Source organism: Botrytis deweyae (assembly GCF_014898535.1).
Source record: "Botrytis deweyae strain B1 chromosome Unknown BDEW_022, whole genome shotgun sequence".
In the NCBI taxonomy this organism is placed as follows: domain Eukaryota; kingdom Fungi; phylum Ascomycota; class Leotiomycetes; order Helotiales; family Sclerotiniaceae; genus Botrytis; species Botrytis deweyae.
The window spans coordinates 502,238-519,996 of record NW_024066229.1 but is presented as its reverse complement, the minus strand read 5'-3'; the positions used below and the strand labels follow the sequence as shown (position 1 = coordinate 519,996).

The following is a 17,759-nucleotide window of genomic DNA, read 5'->3' as shown; positions in this document are numbered from 1 at the left end:
TACACATTTTCTAGACAGAATCGTAATTGTCAGTAGGTACTTTTCGTTCATTTTGACAGAGCATCCAGTGCCATACAATATTGAGTTTTTTCAGTAAGTCTCTAGATCCAATAGCCCTACTAACCTGAGCGTTTCCGAGTGTCTAACCTTAGTCGTTTCGCACCTCCTCTGTGCTCGTACTGGTACATTTTACCATAATATCAGGCAAGAACACAATTCAATTATGGGCAGGTAACCTCAAGTTTAATCCCCCCAGTGGTCTCTTAACTTCATGACAACCTCAGAGCTTGTCAAAGTTCAATTTTTTTTGGAATTATTCTTGCTATTCTTTCACTTCTCAAGCTGTGATGCAGATTTGAGATATCCTCAAAATTCATTGGTACAGCAGCATATTCTGAAATCGAAATTTAATATTGCGACAACGCAAGTATTTATCATGATGTTAAGACATCCCTTCTCAAAAGACCTTCTTTCGAAGCCTTCTCATACACTACTAGATACCCTTCAACACGAGGAAGCTCGGAACGATAGGTCTGTGACACGCGCCAACTCTTTGTTCACAAAAGAAACATCCACCATGCTTCGTCACTGGCAATCCCGACCGAGAACTTCTACAGACGCTGTTCTTGATGACCATCCAGAAATATCTGTCACGAAAGTGGTCGTTTCAAAGTTTCCGGGAATTCCAGACACTTATGGAAATATCAAAGTTATTATCTTACAACTCAATACCGCCACATCTTTGTCCCTTAGACCGGCAATATATTTCATTCACGGTGACCCTTTCATGGCTGATGGACCCCTTGACGGTGTATCCGGCTTCTTCGATCTGATCAAACAACTTGACCTCGTACTGTTGACAATCGATTATCGCCTTCTGGACAAGCATTGGTGCCCCACTCCACTAACAGATTGCTATCGTGGTCTTCAATATGTTTTCAGAGAGGCCAAAAATTTGCGCATTGATCCTACGAAGATAATGATAGCTGGGCAATTTCTAGGCGGAGGACTTGCTGCCGCAACTGCAATCATGGCCCGTGATAGAGTAGATATGGGACTACATGGAGGGGGAAAGTTAATGGCACAATGCTTAATCTGTCCTGTAATCGATGATCGCTTGGTTATAGAAACAAAACAAAATTCCGAGGACGAAGGAGAGTTCTGGACCTCTAAAGTCTGGAAGAAAACTGTATGGGATTATCATGTGCAGGACATTCACAGCATTCCAGAATATGGTCCCGACCACCAGCTTGTAGCAGACGCTGATCCGAGCAACAAAAGAATTCTTTCAGAAGCCCTTCAGAAAGAAAAACTTTGGAGAGAACATCATCGGTCACAGCATCTGAAATATGTAACACCAGCCTGTGCGCCAGATTTGTATGATTTACCACCAACATGGATTGATGTCGGCAGGGAGGAAGTGTTTAGGGGCCAAGTCATGAAATTTGCGACGAGATTGATGGACGCGGGGAATGAAACGGAGTTGCATATTCTGAAGGGGGACCGTAGTGATTTTGATAGTTTACACAGACCCCAGACTAAAATCTCTAAAGCCTATGTGAGTTTGAGGTTGGATTGGGTGAGAAAAGCATTCAAAAACAGTAGGTAATGGCACCCCTTTCGTGGGGTCATAAAGAATAAACTATATATACTCAACCTCAAACACCTTTCAACAATATTTGCTAGCATTAACAGCTGATAAAAAGACACAATCCCGCTCCCCTCCGCCAAGATATCAAAAAGTACATCACCACATGTCGTCTCCCCGCCCCTACCACGATCCCCGCAATTCCAGCCCCCACGGCGATGCTATCCCAAAGGAGAAATTGCCCCCGGACTCCACGTCTAAACCATGTTCTTTCACTCACACACATATAATATCTGCACATGCAATGTGATAGTGACTACGACTGTGATCGGCAAATAATAAACAAATGAAGAATTCCACGGAGTAAGATTCCGATTCCTGCACTCCGCTATCACATCTTATGTTCCGTGGTTGCGTGCGGTTCGTGCATCTTCTCGGGAAATTTTTGCTGATGGGGGTGGGTGGTCAGGGGGTGGGATTGGGGAACCGTGGTGCCGAGAGCTGAGGTTGTATTGCATTTTGTGGGTGAGAATTGTGCAATGTTAGATTTGATTGGGGCAATGAGGAGGAAAGGCGGTTGATGAATTAAAGAATTTTATAAGTTCTGTCATCACATGCAATTTAGATGATGTATTGACAGTCAGATCTCCCGGTAATTTGAAGTTTAATTCGCTATCAACGTGGTGATATTTCTTTCACCTACCTTTCAAGACGAGTCATCGTCGCCGACTCTTCAAAAATAGTGGAAAAGTCAAAACGAGAGCGGCAAAGATCATTAACCCAATACTATTCTTTCCGCTAGCCGACAACCCAATTTTTGAAGCATCCGTGGAAAGCCCGCGGCAAAATCTTACACGAGGGGTATTGGTGAGAATGGCCATAGCACGTTTACGGGAAATGAAACTTCACCCCGAAGAAGTACTTTAAGTTAACCTATACCAGGTTTCTATCAAATTCACTTGTCTATACCGAGGCAAGAAGTCCGAAGTACGATGAGTAGTTTTGAAGTAACATGGAATAATATCATGGCAAGACCTCCCCAATCTCCTCGCCGATTCCGTTCCCGTTCCCGTTTCATGAATAAATAAGTATATAGCGGAAACGGAAGTCAATTCATTATTCCTAAAAAATTGAGCCAGTAAAGTCAAGAGTGAGATCTTTTGTTGCACATCTGGACTTCTCAGCTTTGAAATCCATCTTATAGCAGTGAATTGGATCTTCTCATCATGCGCAAAAATGAAAGTGTGATGTACTTCATATATCACTTGTAGAGAGTACATTGTAGGTACACGTGTACTATATCATTGACTCGCTCTCTCCTGTGCATTGCCTTTATTCCCTTGAGTCTCACACTTGTTTAAGAGACTCGTACTTGGAGGTGCGCGGTCGAGTAGAGTTTTTTTTGACTTGATAAGTATGTAGCACCTACTAAAATGAACCTACAGAATTCGCAAACGTGATAAGCTCCGATGCTCTCCATGCGCCGTCATCGCTGAGAGCCTCGACACTTTGTGGTACCTTCATTCCATCTTTACCTCCCGTCGCAGTCGCAGCAAGCCGAGCGATTCCCCACGGGGAAGGAAACATGAATCTACCCGTAATGTCCATAGGGATATTGGTGGCACTCTATCAATTATAAATCCAAAGCCCTGTTCCTTTCCCGTGAAGACGGTTATGCTTCGTGGATCGATCATCTATGCACATGCCAAGTGGACAGGAAAGAAAAGGCTGATCACATACCGTGTAGCCATACCGCCCCTCGAAATTATCTCTCGTATACCGCCCTTTTCCCGTTATCATCTCGTCCGGCCTGAAAGAATTGCTGATTTCTCGATATTGCTTTAAATCCACGTGGCGAGCGCGGGAACACATCCATATTCTATCGTCATCAAATTTCCATTTACGTCCTCGCCACGTGGAGTCTTCGGACAGGACAGGGTAAGCGTCCTTTCTTTTGCTTCTTTCCGTTCGCAAACAGTTTAGCCTTTGATCGGTTTCAATGCAAGGTCGTTCGTTAGTTCAGCTTGCTGTTTTGGATGTTATGCAGCACAATAGTAGTCTAGGCCAACACTTTGCCAACAGACGCGTACATGAAATTGTGATCAACCCGACGACCAGGAACCGAAATTCGGCTTCATGCAGCAAGCCAAGGGTAAAAAGATCAAATAGGGATCCAGAACCGTGGTTGGTAAGATGTTGCTGTGGTACAAGGATGTAAGGCCCTGTTACCTGTCCATGCATGGAAGAAAAAACACAAATAGAACCAAAGATGGAAAGTAAGCCTTGCTGAGTTTTATAATCTTTGTTGGTAAGTATCAATACAGTCATATTAAAAAGAAGTGTTATTGCAACAACTAGATCATGCAACAAGAAGATCAAAAAATAGCAGCTGATGGAAATCAGCGAGATCAGCTGAAAATGAAAATCGATATATGTCAATTCTTGGCAAATTTACCAGAGGCATTTTGAGGCCCGGATGGTGCCGACCGACTTTTTTCAAAAATTAAAAGTCTTGTGCGAGGCAGTAGGCCATGCAGGTAGCCATATGGGAAATTGCACGGAGTTTCCCTTGGTGGCGTAGTAATCGAAGTAGCTTAAGAAGGCGCGCTTAGTTGGATGGGCTACGCATCACACAGGAAATAAAGATAGAGAGGAAAGAGGAGCTTAAAATAATTGAGAACTGTCAGCCAAAAGTTTGGTGGCGCAATAGAGACTGATATTTGGTCTGACTGAAGGTTATGTGAGCTTTATTAGTTTGGTATCGTGGCTCCATCTGATTCATTGGACCACTCGTCAACGTTGTTGTGTATGGTGTGGTGTTCGTCCAGTGATTCGGTGCCGCAAGCGACGACTATAGCCCTGGCCTGCTCCCTGGCATAATGGAATACAAGCGTAGGTAGTACAAAAAAACCTAGTAGATGATCGTAACTTTATTTCACATCACACCCGAAAGGCCAATCTAGCTTTCGAGGCAAGTCGGTAATGAGGTATGAGTATGGGACCTTGCATGAGGTAGGACGAAGTACAACAATGGGATGGATTCGACAATATCGTGTACTACGACGATGGAGTCACGGATTCTCGAGCCCAGTGATTATGAAATGATTGACATTGATTTGAGATGAAGCAAGGAAAAACTCGAAATATTGTTATTTTAATGATTCTGCCTGGGGGCCTCTTTAGCAGTTCAAACTATTGAAGCCACACCCCAAGGAAGAGTGAAAAGTTATCTATCTTAGTCCCCAGTTTTGGGATCATAATTAACCCACGAGCTGTCATATGAACTAAAGCTTATTATTCCTTGGTACCTGTAAATCCGTCGTTTTTTGTTGGAAAAATACGACAGAACTCATTGATGAATGTTTGAAGGCTTCTCAACTTAATGCATGAAGATGGCGAGCAAGGGAATGAGATATGAAGTAAAGGAAAGATGAGTTAAAGTACCTTGATGGTGGCTGCATCTTGATATTCTTATGTGAAAAGCCCTAAATTGTTGCCACTTTAGAGATAGACTTAATAGATAGAGTGCCTATACAGAGCAGAGTAGATTATCCGTTTCGAAATTTGATAGGAACTAGGGAATATTCTTTAGCAAGATGATACCTCCCTTGAAACGGAATATGTGAAACTGGACAGATTAATAACTTTACGTCCCAAATGACAAAATATCTAGTTAGATTGTTGATCGCTTCAGACGTGCAGTACGACCAAGAGTACGAACAGGAGGTAAGATTAGGTTCTTTTTTTTATGTAAAAGCAGCCTTTCATTTCTCTTCCACTTCATACCTAAGTATTTTTCATGACTAATCACGTCCTAGGAATCTTTTCCCCTTGTAATGCTGATATCTATAAGCAGCTGCCCAATCCCATCTATTCATCCACAGGAGAGGAGTCAATTATTTCAAAACAAGCACAGCCACGACTGATATCAAGGGTGTTCATCCAATCGTACAATTCAGTTATCTAAACGACCAAAGGGAGCATCATCCACATCTCCTGAATTTACTTGACTAGGATTAGTTCGGGGTTACTTTGGGAGAATCTCCGCATGATCTGGTCAGTTCTCTCATTATTATGTCAGAAAATATATCGTTATTGTATTTTCATAATTTCACCACAAAGATCGAGCTATTTGTTGCGATGCCTTCTATTAATAGTTCACATGATTGAATAGCAGACGAGATAACTCGGGTTAGTTATATGGATAATGAGTTCCGAGGATTGAAGAGGCGGTCGCAAGTACTTTGATCATTGTAATACACATTCCTCTTTGCTTCCTTTGGACAGCAAAAGAAGTAAATCTACGTGAGTGGAACGAAGAAGAGAAAGCACTGCAGTATTAGGAGGACTAAAATACGGGGTAGTGTAGTTATTCCTCCCTTTCTTTGATTTCACAGCAGCGGTGAATACGATTTTAATCTGTGCTCCGACGGTCACGACGGGAGGCTTGCGGCTTTCTCGTAAGGTTGCGAAAAGCTTTCCATGGTTGAGCAACAGTCGATACAAAATCCCCAGTATCTATCCCAGCTCTTTAACTAAATAAGGAAAGAGTTAGAATATCAATCTGGCTACACCGGGCACAAAAAGGGAAAAGAGGTACGTCTTGTTCGTTGAAATGAGAATTCGGATTTCCTTTCCGAATAGGCCTGTCGTTTGTGGCGTCCAGTGCCTAGTGACCCTACTCTTCTAGCCCTGTTTAACATGCACAATATGCACACCTACCTAGGCATAGCACTCGCTCAGGTCATCTACATTATGACACTCCCGAACATCCAAGTGTCGATCTTTTGTCTGCAGCAACTTTACACTGCTGCCGTGATTCGTCAACTAAAACCCCAACGCCTATTCATCATTAAGGGCACCTTCAACTACACTGATGATGGAAAGTGTACTCATCAAAAATCTCAATTAGAATCATCTAAACTTGGTCGGGAAAATCCACTTCGTGAATAGATAGTTCTGCAGTAATATTGCCTCTTAGAACACCAATTCTCGCTCCAAGCATTTCAGCATGAGAAGTGACAGCCATCAATTCCTGAAAGAGTCGAGCCTCCCACGCCCATCCCGCTGGCCTTACCAGCTCTGGACCGAACCCGACGAAAGCGATTAAAACGACCAAAGAAGGGCGGAAACTTTTTCTCCGACGAAGTGATCATTTGTGCTTGTGTTGCCAGGAGAATATGTCGAAAAACTCGAGCTGCTGTACAATATTGCGCAAAAACTTTCTGGATATTAGCGTCTATCCCGAGGGGATTGTCTATACCTATACTACGACCGATAGTAAGCAGACCCAGCGCTACGGGAGAGAATAGTAAATGGAGTTCAGATTGACGATTCCGATGAGCTCACCAGAAGCTAAAATCGGATCCAGATGATGAGATCGTCGGACTTAGATAGTAATCGATAGACCCGAGATGCTATATCGAAAAATGGGAATTGATAGCCAGGGATGAGTTATTAACAAGGTAGCAAAGTAGTCTCTCAGATAAATGAATGATCTTCTCAAGTGCCGAGCAAAGGAAGGGAATAAGTTTCACAATTGACCAAGCATGGATATTAATGAAGGGTGCTTTCATACCGTATGTACAAAGTCTAGTGACGTTCATTTATGCAAGCATTGTATGCGAGATGCAAGTTGCCAAAGGGCAGATGATAATTTCTTCGGAATATTTCATTTGGGCATGAATGAACGGTACCGCACTTTTGGATCTCTTTGTACAGAATTACATGGGCATTTGCGTGTAAGTACCTACATACACTAGGTACCTACACTTCTTTAATTTACCACGAGTTGTGATGTGGAATATGATGAAGGTGTATAATATATAAGATGCAGTAGAAGATTGAATATGATTAAATGAAAATAATGTCCATACGTGTAGTCGCAATAGTGAAGAGTAACGCTATTGATTTGTGTTGTACTTGTTTGTGTTATGCTGAGAACAAAATTAAACATCGTTTGCTCAACCGAGAATACCCCTTCATCGACCCAAACAAAAAGTAATTATTCCTGAGCCCTAATTGGAAACGAAATAAAGTATGAAACGACTGCCCCTCAATCATCATCAATCCATTCGATTTTCGTTCTACTATCTTTCTACTCTAAAATTCCTATGCATCTCATTCGATTATTCTACGAAAGCGGAGAAGAAGTATATTATTTCAAGGTTCTGGGGGATTCCGGACAGTGGATTCTCTTGTACCCGTGGCTTCTAAATAGCTTCTAAACAAGGGAAGCTCAGGGAAGAAAAGAGAGTTTACAGGGTAGAGCTCTAGGGAGTTAGAAGGGATCCCTCAACTTGTCATTGGCTTTCAAAAGGCTTATAGAGACAGAAAAGCTTCCAATTTGTCACTATTTTTATATTAGTCGTGGCCCTATTTGATCCACTAAATAGCTTCGCCGCAATTGAATCGATGGGCCTAGCAGGGGCAACTACGACCTAGGCACGTTGTACGACAATAACATCTCATCTCGCGGCCATCCATCTCACCCGTGGATCTATTCCATGTAGAGTTGATTACCGAAATACTTCTATCAAGTAGCCAAGCTTGAAAATGTCAAGTAGAAAATGATGAACAGGGTAAAAGTTCCTTTTCGAAATTTCGATTACCCTTGTAATAGAACGATCACCCCCATATAATTCCCTGTAAGCTCAAGGAAAATAAAAAGATCTTTCGACAGGGACTTGTAAGAAAGAGGAAACTCATCCGAAAAGAGGAAATTCTCCTATACCCAAAGCATAATCCTTTTCCGAACAAGGGTCCTCTTTAGAATTCTATTCGAACTTGTAACCCTGAGCTTGAGTGGGCTTGCTTTCCTTGTAGGCTTGTCTTCATTCCACTACCTCCCTAGGGAAAAATGTCACCGCCTCTTAGAGTAAAGTTCCGTCATTTACATTCCCATCATGAACTTTTGGTACACCATTGTTTTTCCTGTAAATTTTGTACCAGTCCTTTTTTTCTCTCTCAAAAATAAATAATAAATAATATTAATTGTCATTTTTTTTTTAATTCATACCACCAAGATCCCAAGAACAAAAAAAGAAAAGAAAGAGAAAAAAGCAAGCAATTTCTGTCCAATCTAATCCAAAGCTGGATGTCGAAAGCCTCCCTCTCCACATTCTGAACAAATCGGCATACAGTACAATTCACATTTCGATCTCATCATCAATTCAAGCCGCAGTCGCCGACCTACAGTATCGATATCTACTTTCATCGAATGAAGCACACGACAAAACCCGATTAGATTTGACCTTAGCTTCAAATTCCTCAAACCTAAGGAAATCATCACTTTCCTACGTCCAAAATCTACTCCACGTCTTTACTCCTCCTAGAAAGAAACCCGGTCGTATGCAAGAAAACGTATTCGTTATCCCCTCCATCAGGGAATGCATGTCATAGATTTAGTACTCATCCTACATCTCAGTTCAAACAACAACACTCTTCTCCCTTACCCAAGTCATATTCGAAGTCAGCATCGAGTTCGAGAAAAGCTCTCAGCCAAACTCTAATGTTCCTACTCTGATCCTATACTGTCCACCTCGGTCTTCTACACATATGCACAAATCTCGACGTTTTTGATTTCTTTTTTTCTAAAACAAGAAAAAGCTTTGCATACTTCGCATCTTTCATATCTCGCTCATCAAATTCAACCTTCGATAAAATACTAATTGGTGATCACTACCACTTCACTTCCGACACGCTCTTTACTATATTATACCATTTATATATATTCCTTTCTGCGTTAAGAATATATCTTTTTCACAGCCTTTAAAATTCAAATCAGCGCTTTCCCCCCACTACATCTTAACCTATAGTTTCAAGATTCTAGCAAGCATCCAAAACTGCGCAGCATTGCACCAAAATATCGACCGCATATTCTCAACCTTTACAAAGTCCTTTTGCCCGGACTCGGAGTCAACGAAGCACCAGTGCCTCATTCCAAATCCTCTGAAGGCAACAGCCACACTCAACTACCCATATCAAGAACGTGTCTAGCCTGCATCCGAATCCTGCCGTTCGAAGCCTCCATTTTCATCCCAAACAACACGTCAACCGTTTTTTGATTTATACAATACACAATCGGATAAAATTCAGAGCCGGAAAATAGTATATCAAAGTTCGAAACTATAACGAGAATCCGATCAACAGACCTGATCGCGTTCTCTTCCGTGGAGAGTAAACAAATCAGTTAGAAAGCCTTTGATTTGGCCCAGCCTTTTCCAGGCGTTTGAAGCATTTTCCTGAATCGTTGAAATTGGTGTGACCACATTCAGCAGATCAGCCATCCATCAGCCGCCTTTGCACCATACACGAGATCTGAGCAATCAAGAAAAAGGCCACACGCACGCTTTACCTGTTTAGCTGACTACTGCCATTCTTCTTTGCCCAGTACAAGTTACTTAAGTTACTCATAAAACCTGCAAGTGCCTTCTAGACCCACCATTTGTATGTATTTCACGCTTTACCCTTTTTATTTATTCTTATTTTCACACTATCCTCATCCTTGCACCTGGGAAGTCATATGTGCTATTCTATATACGGGACTAGGATGGTGAATTCATAACCTCCACCTCAATCACCACGCAACCTTACCACTAGGCTATCGTTATACCCTTGGTATACACTCGTCGATGTGCACATGCTACTTACTACTTACTCACTACTACACCACCTTTCTTAACAACTTGTCACCAGCACATACATCATGACGGCATGCTTCTGATATACGAATACTGACATTTGCCTCGCAACGAACAGGTTCTGTTAAAAGGTTCGACCATTCGGGTGGCTGCATATCTTCTGGCAATCCGTAAATCCTATCGAACATCCAAGAAACTTCAAATTCTTTGTCCTGTACGTGCCTGCACCCTACCCTCACTATGAATGCGACTAAGCTATGAACGCCCCTCGTCAAGCCATCTTGAGAATACTGTTGTTCTCTTCATGATTTGTAAAGTTACTCAGGCTGATTGACCCACAGAGTTTCCTTTAGAATCGTTATCGACACTTACTATTTTAGTTTCATGCTCCCGAGACTTTGTTCAGACGATTTACGCCTCTGCCCTAGTTATATCTAGAGTGCAGGAACTTAAGATCGCTAGTCAAGATCTTGGAAAACAAGCGTTGTTGAAAAAGCATTCAGCTCTGAAACTATTTCTTCGACTAGCCTGTTCTACTCAAGTTCTATTACTTAAACTCGGCATCTCATCATTAATCGTTTTAAGTCGTTGTCGATCGAACTTTAATTCTTCCCAATAACGGAAACAGAAAAGGAGCCACTCTACCTAAGAGATCTAGGGTACCAAGATCTATCTAACAGACTACCACTATCCACCCAATACTTTGTCACCTAAGTCTATCTTTCAAGATACTCCACTTCTATCGAGAGTTCTCTGACCGATTATAATCCATTTCCTCGAATCTTCATATAGATACGCAGCGTAACAACACTCAAGTTCTCGCTCTTCTTCACAACATCATCACTTTAAGATTTCTACAATTTCCATGGACCAAGCCTTCTACAATATTCTCGATAATCAATAGTAGAACTTCTCAATTCGTGGAAGCTTCTGCTCAGTGTTCTTGTGGTGTCGATAGCATCTTTTAGCCTTACTCCTCTCCCACCGCCAAACTGGCCTACTCAACTTACACCTTGTTCGACGTATGTGTATTCCATGACTTCACACTGTTGAAGATATTCTTCCTGCTAATACAATGCTTTCCCTGCAGTCCGAACACCTATCTTCTGGTAGACCGATAATAATTGACGAAACTTATCCATCACCAGAGACTACAGCCTTACACGAAGGAGGGTACGAGGGAGCCCTTGTGCCCCGGGCGGATTCCCCGACAGATATCCTGTCAATGTCTGCCTACGGGAAGCCGCAACCACCACAGCTTCATGGTTAGTACAGCGAAGAACGGCTTTATACCTTGACTAATAGTTATGCGAACGATGAAATCACTAACTTTGAAGTAGGCTACGAAACTGCTCGATCATATCCAGAGAATGCATTTCCATATCAGACTCCTTCATATGGAACGCAATCTTCAATTCCAACATCTACTCCGGCACCAGTTTACCACAATGCCGGGCAGATGACTCCACTAGGTTATGGATCGGGTAGCACACGTACTACTTACGATGAACAATCGGGACCTTACTTGAATGTTGGATCTACGCCGATACCCGAAGTTACATCGTTCTCGCCTCAGCGGGGAAGTCAGGGTACTCCAGTGAGCGTCTACATAACTACTTTGTACGAGCTATTAACCTCAAACTCGCCGACCTTTTATTTGGTATTTGGACAACAAAAATGCCAGGCTTCAGTAAGAAAAATGAATCAGTCAGGAGGGGTTTGCAGTTATATTGTGAGCTGTGAAGTCCCTCAATTCGCATCTACAAATTGGTCCTCTTCTCGAGTACCAGTATCAATGTTCATGGAAGGTGATGGAGATGTTATTTCCAAGGTTGATGTCGGGGATTTCACTTTCGAAAGCGATGTACACTCACTTGAAGGAACTAGAAAGCGAAAAATCTCGACTGAATCCGCGGAATTGATGAGGAGCCCGCCCAAACGAAATTCACAACAGCTAAAGCCAAAGGAGGAATTTCCTTACGCATTCTCTTCAAGTGATGGCTCGCCATCCTCATACTCACCATATCTTCAAGCAAGTTCTGCCTACAGTAACATGATGCCTCAGTATAATAGATCCGGTGCCTACTCAACCCAGTCAGCGCCTAGAAATATGGGTTATGGATATGGAAGTTCTTCAACATCGTCACCACCCACCCTAAAAGCTCATTCTCCGCATGTATCTTCTTGGAATTCTGGCTACGCAACAATCGGTTCAAGTATGGCGCGAAGCCCTGGATTGCCATCCAACTCAATGCAGCGATCAAATATGTCATCTTTGCCGTCTCCTGGCAACCCAGCCTTGATAAGAACTTCGACCTTGCAATCTTCAAGTCCGGGTGCCACACCTCATGCAGGCCACACGTACAATCCTTACCCAATGTACGCAAATAAGGCGAAACTGGAGATTAGTGGAGATTTAGGTGATATGATGGTAAATAATTGGACTGCAGAAGAATGGGAATCAAAGAGGCGACTTGTTCAATTCAAACGATCACAATCTGGTTGCACGATTACGACAACTTTCAACGCCATTTCAGCCGATGAACGACCGCCTCAATCCGTTGTAATAAGCTGCATATACTGGGAAGAAAAGAATGATTGTTATGTCACAAGCGTGGATACTATTACTCTATTGGAATCACTAGTCGCGGCAAAGTTTACAGTGGAGGAAAAGAACAGGATACGGAGAAATCTGGAAGGTTTCCGACCCGCAACTGTATCCAAAGGAAAGCCTGACAGCGAGGAATTTTTCAAAGTCATCATGGCGTTCCCTAACCCTAAGCCTCGTAACATTGAAAAGGATGTCAAGGTCTTCCACTGGAAGGATCTAGGTCCCGCTCTGAAGAAAATCATCAGCAAATATGTAAGCACGCATCACGACATGTAATTCTTGGTCTGAACTGAATACTAACAATGAATTATAGTCCGCCAGTCCTGCTTCAACTCTTCCACCCACACATGCTCCTGCCCTTCTGACACCTGTTAGCTCAACTGGTTACGCTACGGAAGCTTCGTCTGCAGGCTTACCGTACGCAAGTGATCATCATGGAGGAATCTCACCCCGATCAATATCAGGATCAACAACTTCCACATCTTACAATTCCAACATTCCCGCACAAAGAGCAATTTCACCGCAAAGTCAAAAATCAATAGGTTATCAGGGTGGTCCCCCTGATCTAAGAATTGCAGTACCACATGGTGCACAAGAATCGAGTCATTGGCCACAGGGAACTGCACATCACATGCCTACACCACAACAACAATATCAAGCACAACTTGGAAATGCGGCAGCCGTAGCAGCAAGCGCTAGAGGCTCATGGGACTTATCGAATTATCTTGAAAATAGTTCCGCGACTGCCGCCGGCACTTCGGGTACAGGGGTTGACTATCAAGGTCAAGGTCAACAACATCAGACGCCGAGAAACGTTGTAGATGCTTCAATGGCTGGTGGGGGTAGTGGAAATCGCGCTCTATCTTCGCTTCAACATCAACAGCAGAGTCAGCAGATACCGCGTACTTGAATCGTGAATCGATTACGCGGTCCTATTGGATGGGAGGTGTAAGCTGAAGTCAAATTACGGGCTCATTGCATCACATCTGATAGGGAACCTGGGATTCCGTGGGTGTGTATGAGAGCGTTGAGTGGGTGTCTTGTGCTGTGGTGCTTTTCATTCTTCCTCTACCGTTTTTCGAGCGATGGAATCCATTGGTCATGGGGTGTTGTTTCTCTTTTAACATGGGGTATGAAAGTGGGTTAGTGCGAGATGATGGATGCTCATTCGGCAGAAGTTATCTCGTATTACCCTCACATGCACATTCATGCATCAACATACCTTGCACAAATCCATGCACTACCACCCCGACAACCCTTGCTGCACATCAATTTATCTCTAATCGACAAATCGACCTATCAACAAATTCATTACCTTCGAAACGACTACTATCTACATTCAAGGCATACAAAAATACATCTTGGTTGTTTTGTCGTTATACTTGCTTCTCTAAGCGACCTGCGTTTCCCGAAACACTGTTGTTTATTCGTTGCTTTCGATGATACTTGCTTTCGATGGATCTACGCATACTACCATGGCTTGTTACGAATCTAATATCCACTACTACCTACAACTGCCACAATTCTACTACCTTGTTACCTATTACGACTATACTATGTCGATATACAGCTGGATCCTCTGATGGCTACATTCCTCCTCCTCCACACCCTCTTCAAATCCATTCATCCCACTCTACGCAATCATCTTCGTTCTATAACACAGCCACCATACCACCATGTTACCGCCACCCGCTTATTTTCTTGTTTCTTACTGTTTACATCATGACTATCTATCTTCAGATTCCTTATCTATCTTACTCGTGTATCACCTGATGCACTACGACACTACCACACCCGGACTCGAATATTCTCTCAATACTTAATTTAGACTTCATTGCGTATGTTTTTTCTGGATGGGAAGGGGCGAAACGGATGGCTCTGGCTGGACTTATTAAAAATCATTGGTGGTGTGGCGTTTATCAATCCAGTTGCTATCTACTGCATCTTATCGTACTAGCATATACCAATATTCCTTTTGGCCACTTACCTTGCGTTATTTTTCCCTATTTCTTGCTTTGGACTTGTTATTCGTATCAGTGCTACATATGCTTTATTCGATGGCTTTTCTGGCATTCCGAAAACGATCTTGTTTCATATCATCATATGGCATCATCACTGGCACACATATCAAATGAGCAAGACCTACCTACCTATCTTGGAAACCATCCCTAGCTATGGAATCTACCCTTGCTTGCTTGGCATATCTTTGCACGATTTGGAGAAGTATGTATAGCTTGCATTGCATTGTGCATATTGCTTGCATGCGAATAACTCCCGAGCATCACGGATTTTAGCCTATTTCGCGTGGATTGGCCAATACACCATACTCTGCAATACATTGGACACAAGAACGCCCATGCGTAACTCTGTGTTCTCGTTAATAACGGGTTATCATTACTTTGAAAGTCCATCGATAGATCGGCTTCATTGCTCCACAGTCAGCTTTCTACGATAAGAGGGTGGGCTTGCAGATTTGTCACGGTCTCTCTTCGCTGCCGCTTTATCTCCGATCTAGCCAGAACAGATCTTGAGTCTTCTGGTTTCTTTACAATTTGTCTATTACTACTTAGCCTGCTTTGATTTGCTTTGAATTCTGTTGCGCAGCGGAGGTGTTGAGGAGAGATATATCTTTACCGTTACTAGATACCATTTGAGCGAGTCCGTCGAGTTAGTTGAGACATCAATTTGTTTTCCTTTCATTTATATCAATTTCCTTTACGTTTTATTTGTCATTCGGGGTTTATATAGCTAGCGGGTCAATCATTTTCCATTTGTATTGGACTGGACACACGGGCGGTAGGGGCCAGGCCGCAGTGGGCATTATAGGTTCGCATAGGAGAGGAGTTGTTCGGTCACCAAAAAATACGTGTTTTTCATTCTTTTGTTTGGGTCTGATGTGGCTTGGTTTGGGAGGGTCGGATGAATGTGCTGGGTACATTTTGCGGGATTTGGACTAAAGCAAGGTTTTGATTTTTGTGGAATTACGGGGTACACATTGTATGGTATCGCGAGATCTTAATGGGAAGGGAATGAGAGATCTCGCTCGGTAGAGGGTTGAGTATGGATTAGATGGGAATGACGAGGAGATCGACGAGATGAGATGAGATGAAAGAATAAATTTTATTTTACTATCTATCTATCTACTATATACTGCCTAGGCATTTTAATTGGTTGTAGGCCTTGCATTACTTAATTCTTAATAAAAGATATTTACATCATACTCACCCTGAGGTATTTTTTTCTAAGGTGAATGGAGCTTGTTTCATGTTGGCTTACTTCTAGTGCGAAGATCCTATGGGAATTTACCGTGACAAGCATCACTTCCTTCCAAATGCTTTCAACATACTAGTCCCCTGATAGAAGATCTCTGACTGCAAACCCAAGGGATAGTTCAAACTCAATCTGCAATAGCCTCGTGATCTTTGTACGATCACACTAACCCTGACCGACATATGTGTCTAGAACCTAATTCTTCCTGAAGATCTCGCGATTTCTATGTCTTATTTACGCCGCCAAATCCTGCCATCATATATATGATATGGGTGAGATCTTCCAATTTGAGTTTGCCCCTATGCTTTAGTAGATGGGATCCCTGATTATCAGTCAAGAATTTGACAAGTGATTGGACGTCTAGTAGCACAGATACATTTCGTGGTGCTGAAGGCGACGGAGATAGCTCCGTTGCAAATCGAGGAGGCAAGTAAGCGGTAGGATAACTAAAGACTAACATGTGTAGTTGAGCTTCGGAAATGCCGATGAGTATCTCGGTATAATATTGTTCTTCGGAAATACTAGCAATTCGATTGGCAAGAACGGCGAAGATAGACAGCGCGGGATGAAATGGTGTAGATTAGCGGCCCACAAGTCAAAAGGAAACAAAGAATTTCCAGCAGTCTGGGTCAGAACCGCGACCGCATTTTAAATCTCCTAGTTCTGTATTTCTATTCATTAATTTTCACCGTGTGCTGTACTGAAGTTATGCAACTATATCCCCTAATGAGATCAAGTCACTTCCAAACCTTAATTTTCTAGCACAATTCACTAGAGAAATCCAGGTATTGGTATGCGTATCATATGCAGAAAAGGTTGTACAAGATACAGCATAGACTCGGAGACTCGGGAATCGGATCATTTTCTCTAGTATTGTACGCTATGAAACATCGATGTACGGTATGTATGTACAGTGAGTGGATCCCTTCGGGTATGTTGTGATGCGGTATTGTGGTCGAGTGTTACGGGAAGCATAGGTGGTTAAAGAATACTGGACTGGGGCCGGAACACAAGACTGGGAGGTTGGGGTACACAAAAACTCGGGATGTATAAAAATCTCTTCACTTGTTCACTTCTATTGTCTTGTATTAGCTGGAGCAGGGCCGAGACAGGAAGGATACCCCTTGGGGATTGCGTATAACGAAATGAACTCACTCGGAATTGGTGTCTAGATTGAGCCGTTTTTACTTGAGATTCTAGATAGGTGAGGAATATTGAAGAAGGGTTCAGAACGAGGAAATTGTGAATATCGTCAGGTGCAGCGCACATGAGGAACCTTGGACGTGAAGACTGGTGGATTGAAGCTGTCACGGTACTTGTTCGCAATTCTGTGTGACTGGATGAGTGTTTTTCATGTAGGTATGCATGCATGCTGCAATGCATATGCAAATGTAGAGCTACGTTTATGGTAATATCTACGGGTAACGGGTCTTTGCGCAGTGGTCTTGTGGCACTTTTGTTGTGTTCTACTGGTTTATGCTATGAATACTATGGTTATTAAAGTGGCGTTTTGGTTTCAGGTTTATCAGCTAGTGCTTTCTTTCTTTCATCACCTCATGTTCATCGAGGCGCCAGTCGCTTTTAATCAAGTTTGCAGTTCATCTCAATGTAGAAATAGATTGAATTGCCTGTGTATACGGGGAAAGTT

The 17,759-nt window shown here is 42.6% G+C and overlaps 3 protein-coding genes across 3 annotated transcripts; 2 read left to right on the top strand and 1 right to left on the bottom strand.

Moving 5' to 3' along the window:
• Window positions 1–577: 577 nt before the first annotated feature.
• On the top strand, window positions 578–1,609 carry EAE98_008511 (uncharacterized protein; the record flags this gene model as incomplete). The annotated part of the gene is made up of 1 exon (XM_038956134.1): window positions 578–1,609. The coding sequence occupies one exon, from the start codon at window positions 578–580 to the stop codon at window positions 1,607–1,609; it is 1,032 nt and encodes a 343-aa protein (XP_038807593.1).
• A 1,081-nt stretch (window positions 1,610–2,690) lies between these two features.
• Window positions 2,691–3,196, bottom strand: EAE98_008510 (uncharacterized protein; the record flags this gene model as incomplete). The annotated part of the gene is made up of 2 exons (XM_038956133.1): window positions 2,691–2,994; window positions 3,032–3,196. 2 exons carry the CDS (start codon window positions 3,194–3,196, stop codon window positions 2,890–2,892), a joined length of 270 nt encoding a protein of 89 aa, XP_038807592.1. The 3' UTR covers window positions 2,691–2,889.
• Window positions 3,197–10,422: 7,226 nt separating this feature from the next.
• EAE98_008509 (uncharacterized protein) lies at window positions 10,423–16,062 on the top strand. The gene is made up of 5 exons (XM_038956132.1): window positions 10,423–10,444; window positions 10,572–11,252; window positions 11,321–11,495; window positions 11,571–13,093; window positions 13,155–16,062. Exons 3-5 carry the CDS (start codon window positions 11,456–11,458, stop codon window positions 13,749–13,751), a joined length of 2,160 nt encoding a protein of 719 aa, XP_038807591.1. The 5' UTR covers window positions 10,423–10,444; window positions 10,572–11,252; window positions 11,321–11,455; the 3' UTR covers window positions 13,752–16,062.
• The last annotated feature ends 1,697 nt before the right edge of the window (window positions 16,063–17,759 follow it).